Source organism: Amblyraja radiata, chromosome 38, assembly GCF_010909765.2.
Source record: "Amblyraja radiata isolate CabotCenter1 chromosome 38, sAmbRad1.1.pri, whole genome shotgun sequence".
NCBI classification, from domain to species: domain Eukaryota; kingdom Metazoa; phylum Chordata; class Chondrichthyes; order Rajiformes; family Rajidae; genus Amblyraja; species Amblyraja radiata.
In genome coordinates this window covers 14838791-14852955 of record NC_045993.1, presented here as the reverse complement: position 1 = coordinate 14852955, position 14165 = coordinate 14838791, and the positions used below count along the sequence as shown (strand labels likewise).

Genomic DNA, 14165 nt, shown 5'->3' with positions numbered 1-14165 from the left:
GGCTCCTGGGCCTAACCCAGGCCTATTCCAGTCCCCCAGGCCTATTCCATTCCCCCAGGGCCTAACTCAGTCCCCCATGCTTCACCTAGGCTACCAGGGCCTAACCCATTCCCCGGAGCTTGTTCCAGGCTCCCAGGGTCTAACCTAGACCCCTGAAACTAATGTGGGGAAAGCAGATGAACAGAGCCTGGATCAGTGCTTGGGACTAATTTTCTGTGGTTATAACGTGATCGTGGTTACGGTAGGGACACTACTGGATGTTTCAATGTTTCAGACATGATCGAAGGGGAGGCAAAAGAGGTGGAGGAGTTGTGCTACTGATCAGGGAGAGTCACGGCAGCACTCAGAGAGAACGTACTACGAGACAGTGTGTGGAGCTCAGATATATGAATGGAGCAAGCACTGTAATGGGATTGTATGTAGACCCCTCAATAGCAAGAGGCTATCTTAACCTCACCAGGACTTCCGCGGAGATCAGCCGGTCAAATTTGCCCCATGCGGTCGGGAACCTGAAATTCCAGCCTGGAAATTGTAGAATCCTGAAAAACTCTGAAACAAATGATGCTGGAAAATCTGTGGAAGACCAGTAGTTAAGAAGGGAAGTGGAGAGACTCCAGCATACTACAGGCCTCACGTCAGTGGTAGGGAAACTATTGGAGAGAATTTTTCAGGTTTGGATTTGCTCCCATTTGGAAGAGAATGGGTTTGTACATGGCAGGTCGTGTCTCACTGATGCGATTGAGTATTTTGAAGAGTTGATCGATGGGGGCAGGGCGGTGGATGTTGTCCACTTGCATTTCAGTAAGGCATTTGATAAAGTCCCCCATGATTCCCCCATGGCTGATTCAGAAAATTATGATACACAGTATTAATAGTGACAGGAGTATGGATTGAGACTGGCTTACTGATAGGAGACGGGGTTGTGGTGGAAGGGCAATATACAGGCTGAAGGACTGACCAGTGAATTTCCGCAGTGATGTGTACTGGGACTGCTGTTGCTTGTGATATGTATAAATGACTTGGACATAAATGTACACAGTTTTCAGATGAGACCAAGATTGCGGTGGTCACAGACTGTGAGGAAATAGACAATAGGTGCAGGAGTAGGCCTTTCAGCCCTTCGAGCCAGCACCGCCATTCAATGATTCATGGCTGATCATCCCCAATCAGTTCCCCGTTCCTGCCTTCTTCCCATATCCCCTGACTCCGCTATTTTTAAGAGCCCTATCTAGCTCTCTCTTGAAAGCATCCAGAGAACCTGCCTCCACCTGAGGCAGAGAATTCCACAGACTCACCACTCTGTGAGGAAAAAGTGTTTCCTCGTCTTCGTTCTAAATGGCTTACTCCTTATTCTAAAACTGTGGCCCCTAGTTCTGGACTCCCCCAATATCGGGAACATGTTTCCTGCCTCTAGCGTGTCAAAACCCTTAACAATCTTATATGTCTCAATGAGATACCCTCTCATCCTTCCCAACTCCAGAGTGTACAAGCACAGCTGCTCCATTCTCTCAGCATATGACAGTCCCGCCATCCCGGGAATTAACCTTGCAAACCTACGCTGCACTCCTTCAATAGCAAGAATGTCCTTCCTCAAAGTAGGGGATCAAAACTGCACACAATACTCCAGGTGTGGTCTCACTAGGGCTCTGTACAACTGCAGAAGGACATCTTTGCTCCCATATTCGATTCCTCTTGTTATAAAGGCCAACATGCCATTCGCTTTCTTCATTGCCTGCTGTACACAGAGAGTGGCGAATCTCTGGAAGTCTCTGCCACAGAAGGTAGTTGAGGCCAGTTCATTGGCTATATTTAAGAGGGAGTTAGATGTGGCCCTTGTGGCTAAAGGTATCAGGGGGTATGGAGAGAAGGCAGGTACAGGATACTGAGTTGGATGATCAGCCATGAATGGCGGTGCAGGCTCGAAGGGCCGAATGGCCTACTCCTGTACCTATTTTCTATGTTTCTATGGACCTGCATGCTTACTTTCATAGACTGATGAGCAAGGACCCCCAGATCCCGTTGTACTTCCCCTTTTCCCAACTTGACGCCAAAGCTGTCAAGGACATTTAAAGGGGAAATTTTAAGCGTACAGAATCTTTATGTTCCTGTTTGGTTGAAAGGAAACAGTAAAAATTGGAAAGAGCCCTGGTTTTCAAGGGAAATTGGACATCTTGTTCGGAAAAAGAGGGAGATCTACAATAATTATAGGCAGCATGAAGTAAATGATGTGCTTGAGGAGTATAAGGAATGTAAAAAGAATCTTAAGAAAGAAATTAGAAAAGCTAAAAGAAGATATGAGGTTGCTTTGGCAAGTAAGGTGAAAGTAAATCCAAAGGGTTTCTACAGCTATATAAATAGCAAAAGGATAACGAGGGATAAAATTGGTCCATTGGAGAGACAGAGTGGGCAGCTATCTGCAGAGCCAAAAGAGATGGGGGAGATATTGAACAATTTCTTTTCTTCGGTATTCACCAAGGAGAAGGATATTGAATTATGTGAGGTAAGGGAAACGAGTAGAGTAGCTATGGATACTATGAGTTTCAAAGTAAAAGAAGTACTGACACTTTTGAAAAATATAAAAGTGGATAAGTCTCCAGGTCCTGACAGGATATTCCCTAGGACATTGAGGGAAGTTAGTGTAGAAATAGCCGGGGCTATGACAGAAATATTTCAAATGTCATTAGAAACGGGAATAGTCCCCAAGGATTGGCGTACTGCGCATGTTGTTCCATTGTTTAAAAAGGGTTCTAAGAGTAAACCTAGCAATTATAGACCTGTTAGTTTGACTTCAGTGGTGGGCAAATTAATGGAAAAGATACTTAGAGATAATATATATAAGCATCTGGATAAACAGGGTCTGATTAGGAACAGTCAACATGGATTTGTGCCTGGAAGGTCATGTTTGACTAATCTTCTTGAATTTTTTGAAGAGGTTACTAGGGAAATTGACGAGGGTAAAGCAGTGGATGTTGTCTATATGGACTTTAGTAAGGCCTTTGACAAGGTTCCTCATGGAAGATTGGTTAAGAAGGTTCAACTGTTGGGTATAAATGCAGGAATAGCAAGATGGATTCAACAGTGGCTGAATGGGAGAAGCCAGAGGGTAATGGTGGATGGCTGTTTGTCGGGTTGGAGGCAGGTGACTAGTGGGGTGCCTCAGGGATCTGTGTTGGGTCCTTTGTTGTTTGTCATGTACATCAATGATCTGGATGAAGGGGTGGTAAATTGGATTAGTAAGTATGCAGATGATACCAAGATAAGGGGGTGTTGTGGATAATAAAGAGGATTTCCAAAGTCTACAGAGTGATTTAGGCCATTTGGAAAAATGGGCTGAAAGATGGCAGATGGAGTTTAATGCTGATAAATGTGAGGTGCTACACCTTGGCAGGACAAATCAAAATAGGACGTACATGGTAAATGGTAGGGAATTGAAAAATACAGTTGAACAGAGGGATCTGGGAATAACCGTGCATAGTTCCTTGAAGGTGGAATCTCGTATAGATAGGGTGGTAAAGAAAGCTTTTGGTATGCTAGCCTTTATAAATCAGAGCATTGAGTATAGAAGCTGGGATGTAATGTTAAAATTGTACAAGGCATTGGTGAGACCAAATCTGGAGTATGGTGTACAATTTTGGTCGCCCAATTATAGGAAGGATGTCAACAAAATAGAGAGAGTACAGAGGAGATTTACTAGAATGTTGCCTGGGTTTCAACAACTAAGTTACAGAGATAGGTTGAATAAGTTAGGTCTTTATTCTCTGGAGCGCAGAAGGTTAAGGGGGGGACTTGATAGAGGTCTTTAAAATGATGAGAGGGATAGACAGAGTTGATGTGGACAAGCTTTTCCCTTTGAGAATAGGGAAGATTCAAACAAGAGGACATGACTTCAGAATTAAGGGACAGAAGTTTAGGGGTAACATGAGGGGGAACTTCTTTACTCAGAGAGTGGTAGCGGTGTGGAATGAGCTTCCAGTGGAAGTGGTGGCGGCAGGTTCGTTGGTATCATTTAAAAATAAATTGGATAGGCATATGGATGAGAAGGGAATGGAGGGTTATGGTATGAGTGCAGGCAGGTGGGACTAAGGGAAAAAAGTTGTTCAGCACGGACTTGTAGGGCCGAGATGGCCTGTTTCCGTGCTGTAATTGTTATATGGTTATATGGTATACAACGGAGTATAGATCAGCTGCACAAATGGGTGGAGAAATAGGAGATGGTAGTTTAATCTGAGCAAATGTAGGTTTTGAATTATGGGAGGTGAAATGTAAAGACAATCTATCCAATCTGTTAAAGAGGCCAAAAGATATTACCTGTCTAATATAATAGTGGCTAAGCGTCACGACCCACGCGTATTATTCAAAACTATTGATTCTGTTTTAAATGCCCCACAGCCTGTTTGCTTGGAAGCATCGTCCGAATTGTGCAATGACTTCCTGCACTTCTTTATCAAAAAGGTCGTTTCTATAAGGGCTCTCATCTCAGCTCCTGCCTCTGACCCCTCTGTTCCGGCCCCATGCCTTCTGGCATTTGAAAAGTTTGTGCCTCTGACATTGTCGGGTCTAGAGGATGTGGTTAGGCATATTAAGCCGTCGGGTTCCCCCTGTGATGCTGTCCCTCCTCTTCTTTTTAAAGAGGTTTTCCCGAGTATAGGGCAGTCGGTTCTCGCCATTATAAACAGTAGCTTGTGTTCTGGGGTTGTCCCCATAAATTTTAAACATGCTGTAGTGCAACCACTACTTAAAAAACCAGGCCTGGATCAAACTGATCTGTCCAATTTTAGATCGATCTCCAAGTTGCCTTTTATCTCCAAGATCATGGAGAAGGTAGTTTATGCGCAGCTGAAACTCTTCCTGGATGAGCACAATATTCGGGAGGTTTTCCAGTCTGGATTCAAGGCTATGCATAGCACAGAGTCGGCTCTGCTAAGGGTCTTCAACGACATCCTCCTGGCAAACGACTCAGGTAATTATGTGGTTCTTGTCTTGCTGGACCTATCTGCCGCCTTCGATACAGTGGACCATGGAATTTTAATTTCCAGACTACAGCACCAAGTGGGCATTTGTGGCAGTGCCCTGGGATGGTTCAGGTCCTATCTGGCAGACAGAACCATGCGGGTAAGCCTTGCTGGCTTTGAATCCTCCTCCACTCCCTTGGTATATGGGGTTCCACAGGGCTCAATTTTAGGGCCCCTGCTCTTCTCCTTATACCTACTTCCTCTGGGCTCAATTTTAAGAAGGCATGGCATCTCCTTTCACTTTTATGCAGATGATAGCCAGTTATATATGCCACTCAGGAAAGAGGAAGACTATTCTTTAAAATCACTTCTGTCTTGTCTTGAGGACATTAAGTCCTGGATGGCCTTAAACTTTCTGGGACTTAATGAAGAGAAGACAGAGGTGATTTTGTTTGGCCCCAATGGCTGCCGTGAACCTCCCTTTGTTGACTTGGGTCCACTGGCATTGTCTGTAAAGCCAACCGTCTTGAACCTGGGTTTTAGGATGGACGGTGATTTTAAACTAGACAAACAAATAGGCGCGGTGGTTAAGTCCAGCTTCTTTCACCTAAGGAAGCTGGCAAAGGTGAAGCCCATTCTCGAGCGGGAGCATTTTGAAACAGTAATCCATGCCTTTATTACATCTAGGCTGGATTACTGTAACGCACTCTACTCTGGAGTCGCACAAGCTTCATTGGCTCGTCTCCAGCTTGTTCAAAATGCTGCCGCTCGCCTTTTGACTGGAACTCGAAAGAGGGAGCACATTACGCCAATTTTGGCCTCCCTACACTGGCTCCCAGTGCACTTTCGAGTTCATTTCAAAATTCTTTTATTTGTTTTTAAATCGTTGAATGGGCTCGCCCCGCCTTACCTCTCTGAGCTGCTCCACCTATATGCTCCTGCCCGGTGCCTCAGGTCAGCTGATCAGCTGCTCCTTGAGGTACCAAGGTCTAAGCGGAAGCTCAGAGGGGATAGAGCCTTTTCTGTTGCTGCTCCGGCACTCTGGAACACCTTGCCGTTGCACATCAGACAGGCCCCCTCACTGTCCATCTTCAAATCCTCCCTAAAAACATATTTTTATTCTTTGGCTTTCGACACTGGCTGAGGCATTGCTCCTGTTTTTAGTGCTTTTAATGTCTTTTAATTTTTAGTGTGTTTTTTATAGTCCTTCGTTTTACGGTTTTTAATGGTTTTTAATTGTTTGTAATAGCTTTTTGTTCATGATTTCTCATGTACAGCACTTTGTGGCAACTGTAGTTGTTTAAAGTGCTTTATAAATAAAGTTATTATTATTATTATTATTATTAATTAATGGCATGACCCCTCACAGCATTGATGTACAGAGAGATCTTGGTGACCAAGTCCATAACTGTCCGAAAGGGAAAACTCAAGTAGATAGAGTGGCAAAGAAGGCATATGGTATGCTTGCTTTCATAGGTCAGGGCATTGAATATAAGTGACAAAGGCATGATGCAGTTTTATTGGACTTTAGCTAGGCCTCATTTGGAGTATTTCGTGCAGTTCTAGTCGCCCCATTACAGGGCAGATGTGGAGGCTTTGGAGAGGGTGCAGAGGAGGTTCACCAGCAAGATGTCTGGATTAGAGAGTATTAAAATGGAGACATTCGTCAGACTTGGATTGTTTTCTCTAGAACGCCAGAGGTTGCGAGGATTCTGATAGGTGTATACAATTCTGAGAGACAAGGTTAGAATAGACAGTCTGAACCTTTATCTCCAGGGTGAAAAGATCAAATGCCAGAGGACACAGCTTTAAGGTGAGGGGGCAAAGATTAAAGGAGATGTATAGGGCAAGATTTTGACACAAGGGAAGATGCAAAGATCTTTGTGAATGCTCCCGCAATCTCCTCTCTTGCCTCTCCCAATAACCTGGGATAGATTCCAACAGGTGCTGGGGATTTAACCATTTTAATGCTCTACAATAATGCCAACACCTCCTCATTCTTAAACTGCCCTTGCATATTAGTATTCTCCACACTGATCTAACCGCCCTCCACATCAGCCTTGGTGATAAAACTGATACAAAGTGTTCCAAACACAAATCCCATCCTTTATCCCTGAGTCACCCTCCCGTCACTATGGTTACTCTCATACGGCTTGGAAACAGGTCATCATGGCCCATCTAGGCTGGTCCCATTTACCCGCTTTTGTAAACCTTCCATATCCATGTACCTGCCTCAACAATCTCCTCTGCCAACTCGTTCCATATACCCACCACCCTCTGTGGAAACGTTACCCCTCCTATTAAATCATTACCCTCTCTCCTTAAACCCATGTCCTCTGGTGCTTGATGACCTTACCGTGTGTAAAATACCTTGTGCATTCATCCTATATGTTACCATCATGATTTTATGCATCTCTATAAGATCACTCCTCATACTCCTGCACTTTATGCAGTCCCAGCGTACTCAATCTCTCCCTATAATACAAACCCTCGAGTCCTGGTAACATCCTCATATAGCTTCTCTGTACTGTTTCCAGCGACAATATATTTCCTATAACAAGGTTCCCAGAACTAAACACAATACACAAAGTTGGGAGGTCATGTTGCAGTTATATAAGGTCTCACCAACGTATATAACTGCAACATGACCTCCCAAATTCCATCCTCAATATTCTAGCTGATGAAAGCCTTTTTGTCCACCCTATCAACCTGCGATTCCACCTTCAAGGAACTATGTACCTGCACTCCATGATCCCTCTACTCTATAAAACTCCACAGAGCCTTACCATTCACTGAGAGGGACCTCAGATCAGAGGTTTGTCACTCAGAGGGTTCAACCTTGAACCTTGAACCACCCACTTTTGTATCATCAGCAAACCTGCTAATCTTGCCATGTACGTTTTCATCCAAACGATTGATATAGATGACAAACAGTAACGGGCCCAGCACCGAACCCTGAGGCACAGCACACATCACAGGACAACCAGTGTAGGACAAACATTTGCCAGAATATCGGTGGTAGACCTGTAAAGAACCAACATTAATTATCTCCAGTCCTCTGGGGCCTGCCTGGTGGAAGTAAATTAACTTATGAGACGCATAGACAGAGGAGACAGTCAGACCTTATTGTTATGTTGGAAATGTCAAATGAGCTAAATAAATTACTGTCAGAGAAAGTTATAACATTATTTCAAATCACAAAACAAGAACACTTCGAATTCAGGGACAAACCCCACAAACTTCTAGCACGCCAACTGAAAAAACGGGAAAAAGAGAATGCAATATTAAAGATTAAATCAGACAGAGGGGAATTATTAACATTACCCAAGGATATCAATAAAAGATTTGCTCAATTTTACCAGAATCTATACACATCTAAAACGTTAATAGACAATAATAAAATTTCAGAATTTCTAGATAACTGTAACCTACCACAATTAGAACTGAGGGAACAAGAGGAACTGGGAGCACAAATTACTTCTAAGGAGATAGAAGACACAATAAAAACACTAAAGAATGGAAAAACACCAGGACCAGACGGATTCAGTAATGAATTTTATAAATCTTTTTACGACATAGTTACTCCACGATTACAGAAAATGTATACATATGCTTTTAAAGAGCAAAGCTTACCTGAAACACTAGCAGAATCAACGATCATATTAATACTTAAAAAAGATAAAAATATAGAAGAACCAGGATCATATAGAGCTATCGCTTTGTTAAATACGGATCAAAAAATAATAGCGAAAACACTAGCCAGTAGACTAAGCAGGTATGTTAGTAGACTAATAAATGAGGATCAAACAGGATTTATACCTAAGAGACATTCATTCAATAACTTGAGACGTTTGCTTAACATAATGCACTCACATAAATCTCATGACCAAGAGTTATCTATCATCTCACTGGACGCAGAAAAAGCGTTTGATCAAGTAGAATGGGATTATATGATTAAAGTATTGCAAAAATTCCAATTGGGAGAGAACTTCATTGCATGGATAAAACTATTATATAACAAACCTACGGCTAGAATACTAACTAATAATATATTATCCTCGAAATTTGAACTATCAAGGGGCAATAGACAAGGTTGTTCATTATCTCCGCTGTTATTTGCTTTGGTAATTGAACCCCTTGCTGAAAAAATAAGAACACACCTGGATATTTACGGTTATAATACAAAATATTCAAATAACAAAATATCCCTATATGCCGATGATGTACTACTGTACATCACAAAACCACAAATTAGTATACCGAATATATTAAATTTAATTGAGGACTTTGGATCCTTCTCAGGATATAGAATAAATTGGAACAAAAGTGAAATTATGTCGATAAAACCAAAAGACTCAACACACCTCAGGAAATTCCCCTTTAAAATAGCTACAGAAAAATTCAAATATTTGGGAATTGAAATTACTAGAAATTACCAGGATATCTTTAAAGCCAATTATAATCCCTTACTTAAGAAATTAAATAATTTGATTAAATTCTGGAAAACACTTCCGATGTCCTTAATAGGCAGAATAAATGCTATAAAAATGATTTTCTTACCACAAATTCTATACCTATTTCAATCAATACCTATATATCTCCCAAAAAAGTTTTTCAAAAAATTGGACTCAGACATTACAAATTTTATATGGGATTATAAATCCCATAGAATACAAAGAACACACCTTAATAAACGAAAAGAGTTGGGGGGTCTAGCGCTCCCTAACTTTATGTATTATAATTGGGCAGTAAATATTTAAAATATGATTCACCTGCTGGACAATTCTGCCCAGCAGGCGGACTGGATTGTAATGGAAAAAGGGGACTGCTCCCCGAGTAATATAGGAGCGATTATCCTCTCACCAATAAATTTGAATAATAAAAATTATAATAAAAACCCAATTATACATAGCACAATTAGAACATGGAAACAAATAAAACAGAATCTAAAATTAAGAAACCTATCTCTCTCAATACCAATAGTCAATAACCCATCGTTTAAACCATCAATCATAGACAAATCATTTATACAATGGGAAAGAATGGGAATCAAAACGCTCGAAGATCTGTATGAATTGGGAAAATTACTATCATTTCAACAACTACAACTGAAATATAATTTGAAAAATAACCAATATTTTAAATATCTTCAAATTCGTGATTATCTGAAAAAATACACAAAAGACTATCATAATATGCCTTCCGACTTACTGGATGAAGCAATGAAGACAAAGGCGGAATCAGCTAATCTAATATCGTACTTATATAATATCATTTTAAACATAGAAATACCCACAACAGATGGAATTAGAAGAGACTGGGAACAAGAATTAGCTATAAAAATTTCAAAAGAGAGCTGGGATAATCATTTACTACAGGTGCATAAATGTTCCATCAACGTACGACATACGCTTATCCAATTCAAAACATTACATAGACTATATTATTCAAAAACTAAATTAAATAAAATCTTTCCTAATGTTTCACCAATCTGTGATAAATGTCTGTGTCAAGAAGCTACCATAGCGCATTCTTTTGTTTTTTGTACAAAAATCCAAAATTTCTGGTATGGAATATTTGATATTTTTTCAAAATTAATTAAAATAAAACTGGTACCAAAACCAGAATGGATCATTTTTGGAATATCGGAAGGTATCCCTGAATTAAATGTGTATCAGAAGAATTTATTCAATTACGGGCTAATAATGGGAAAAAAGCTCATACTTAAATTCTGGAAAAATGCGCCCACACCAACAATAAAAATGTGGACATCAAATATGTTTGAAACATTACATCTGGAAGAGATGAGATTCCTCTTAGCAGGTAAAGCAGACCAATTCCAAAAGACGTGGTCTACGTTTATGGACCTATTACAAGCATGAGGTGCAATAGTAATTTTAAAAATAAATAAATAAATAAATGGTATCAGGACCTGGCAATGGGAGGTAAAATAACAAAAACAGACTTGGTTGGTAGTCCCCTTTCTGCGGAGTTTAATGTTATAATAGAGCGATTGTCCCTACTTTCTTTTTCTTTTCTAGGGTCTACTTTCTTACTTTACTTCCTTCTCTAACTTATTTTCTAAGGGGCTTTCTTTTCCCAACACTCTTGCACTTCACGACTCTTGCGCACTTTCTTTACTTTCCTTACTTCTATTTTTTTCTTAAAGCTCAAAAAAATGAAGCGGTACAAAAAATGTATTAAGATATATGTGTTGTGTATTATTGTAATTTACCGCACTTCTAATAAAAATAATAAAAAAATAAAAAAAAGAAAAAAAAAAAAGGAAATGTCAAATGATACAGACCCTGTTCAAGTGTTTAGTTGAGTTTAGAGATGCAGCATGGAAACAGACCATTCGGCCCACCGAGTCTACATCGACCAGCGATCACCGCACACTTACATTATCCTATATACACTATGCGCAATTTACAATTATTCCTGGGATAGAGAGTATTAAAATGGAGACATTCGTCAGACTTGGATTGTTTTCTCTAGAACGCCAGAGGTTGCGAGGATTCTGATAGGTGTATACAATTCTGAGAGACAAGGTTAGAATAGACAGTCTGAACCTTTATCTCCAGGGCGAAAAGATCAAATGCCAGAGGACACAGCTTTAAGGTGAGGGGGCAAAGATTAAAGGAGATGTATAGGGCAAGATTTTGACACAAGGGAAGATGCAAAGATCTTTGTGAATGCTCCCGCAATCTCCTCTCTTGCCTTAGTCTACAATGTACATCTTTGGATTGTGGGAGGAAAACAAAGATACCAGAGCAAACCTACAAACTCCGTACAGACAGCACACGTAGTTAGCATGATAAACTGATCTCTGGCGCTGTAAGGCAGCAACTCTACTGCTGCACACCATGCCACCCTAGGTGGGTGCCTAGAATCTGCTGCCAGGTGGTGGCGGTGGAGGTAGTTCCGAGAGTGGTGTTTATGGGGCTTTAGACAGGCATATGGATATGCAGGGAATGGAGGGATTTGGATCACATGCAGGCACAGGAGGTTAGTTTGATTTGCTTCATGTTGGGTACGGACATTGTGGGCCGAATGTCTGTTCCTGTCCCGACCTGAAACGTCACCGATCCACGCTCTCCAGGGATGCTGCCCGTGGTTTACTCCAACACTTTGCGTCTTTATTTGTAAAATCGGCGCCTGGAGTTGCTGTCCTCGTGGCCCTTGTGGCTAAAGGGGGTATGGAGAGAAGGCAGGTACAGGATACTGAGTTGGATGATCAGCCATGATCATATTCAATGGCGGTGCAGGCTCGAAGGGCCGAATGGCCTACTCCTGCACCTATTTTATATGTTTCTATGTTCCTGTTACATGGTTGGGACTGGGCCACTTCTCACTCACATATTCTTCACCTCCTTCATTTCTCTCCTCGTCCTCCACAGATCTCGAGTCTGCTCTCGTGCAGCCCCTGCCCTCTGACTTCAAGGTGAGGACATGTTGGAGTGGGGAGGGGGTCACTGCGGGAACCTCGGCTGGTGAGGGGTATGGTATTGGGGGGGAGGGGTTTGGAGTGGGGAGGGGAATTGGGTGGCAGGGAGGGGTAAGGCGGTATTGTGAGGTGCAACTCGGGGACGAGCGGGATTAAGGGATGAGGGGGGTGAAGGACTGTGGGTGGACCGGTTCTGGGTGGGGGATGTACACGGAGAAAGCGTGGGGGAGGGAGTGGGGGTGGAGGAGATGCTCGGAAGGAGGGGGAGGGGGTGCACATTCTCCAGGAGTCCAGCCTCCCCTCTCTAACCCTCCCTCTCCGTCTGCATCTTGTACCCCGTCTAGACAGACGTGGTAGTTGGGTCACTGGACTGTCTGCGTCAGGCCCTGGGGACGGTGAACAACACCTATACCCTCGCCCTCCTCGCCTACGCCTTCACCCTCGCTGGAGACGAGCCCTCGAGGGACAGCACCCTCCTCCGGCTGGACGCCCTCGCCATCAATGAGGGTGAGGACCCAGGCAGTCTCCCTCACTCCTCACGCACTCCTACCTTCACTCCTCCTTTTCACCTACATCCACCCACCTCTCTCCTACTTCCACCCCTTGCCCCATCCCTCTACCACTTGCTCCCTCCTACCTCCACCCACCCCACCTACATCCAGTCCTCGCCCCCTCCCTCCCGCATCAATGATGGTGAGGACCTAAGGAATCTCCCTCACTCCTACATCACCCCCTCTCATTCCTACATTCACCCTCCTCACTCCCTCACTCGTACATCCACCTCTCCTCCCTCACTCCTACATCCACCCCCTCACTCCTACATCACCCCCTCTCATTCCTACATTCACCCTCCTCACTCCCTCACTCATACATCCACCTCTCCTCCCTCACTCCTACATCCACCCCCTCACTCCTACATCCACCCCCCTCACTCGTACATCCACCTCTCCCCCCTCACTCCTACATCCACCCCCTCACTCCTACATCCACCCCCCTCACTCCTACATCCACCCCCTCACTCCTACATCCACCCCCCTCACTCGTACATCCACCTCTCCTCCCTCACTCCTACATCCACCCCCTCACTCCTACATCCACCCCCCTCACTCCTACATCCACCCCCTCACTCCTACATCCACCTCCCTCACTTGTACATCCACATCTCCTCCCTCACTCCTACATCCACCCCCTCACTCCTACATCCACCCCCTCATTCGTACATCCACCTCTCCTCCCTCACTCCTACATCCACCCCCTCACTCCTACATCCACCTCCCTCACTCGTACATCCACATCTCCTCCCTCACTCCTACATTCACCCCCCTCACTCCTACATCAACCCTCCCTCTAACCTCCACCCCTCTGCCCCTCCCTTAACCCCTTCCTCCCACTCCTCACCCCCTGCCTGTACCCTCCTTCCCTCCCTCGCCCCTTCCCGACATCCTCCTTTTTTCCCCTCCCTCCACCCTTCGCATCCTCCCTTCCCTACTTCCTCCTTCCCATCCCTTCTTCCTACAGAATCTCTCCCTTTCACTCAGACCCTTGAGTTCTGGCAACATGCACGTAAATGTTCTCTGTACTCTTTCCAGCTTGACGACATCTTTCTTACAACATGGTGCTCAGAACTGAACACAATACTCTAAATGCTGCTTCACCAACGTCTTATATAACTGCAACATGACCTCCTAACTTGTATAAGGTGGTCAATGTGCCAAAAGCCTTTATGACCACCCTATCTACCTGCGACTCCACCTTCAAGCAACCAT

The 14165-nt window shown here is 43.4% G+C and overlaps 1 protein-coding gene across 1 annotated transcript in view; it reads left to right on the top strand.

The window, feature by feature from the left end:
* Positions 1-14165, top strand: part of LOC116966846 (alpha-2-macroglobulin-like) — a 111449-nt gene that overhangs the window by 77574 nt on the left and 19710 nt on the right. The window contains exons 26-27 of the mRNA XM_033013186.1: positions 12353-12396; positions 12744-12906. Coding sequence (XP_032869077.1) covers positions 12353-12396; positions 12744-12906 — 207 coding nt within the window. The remainder of the gene's footprint in view (positions 1-12352; positions 12397-12743; positions 12907-14165) is intronic.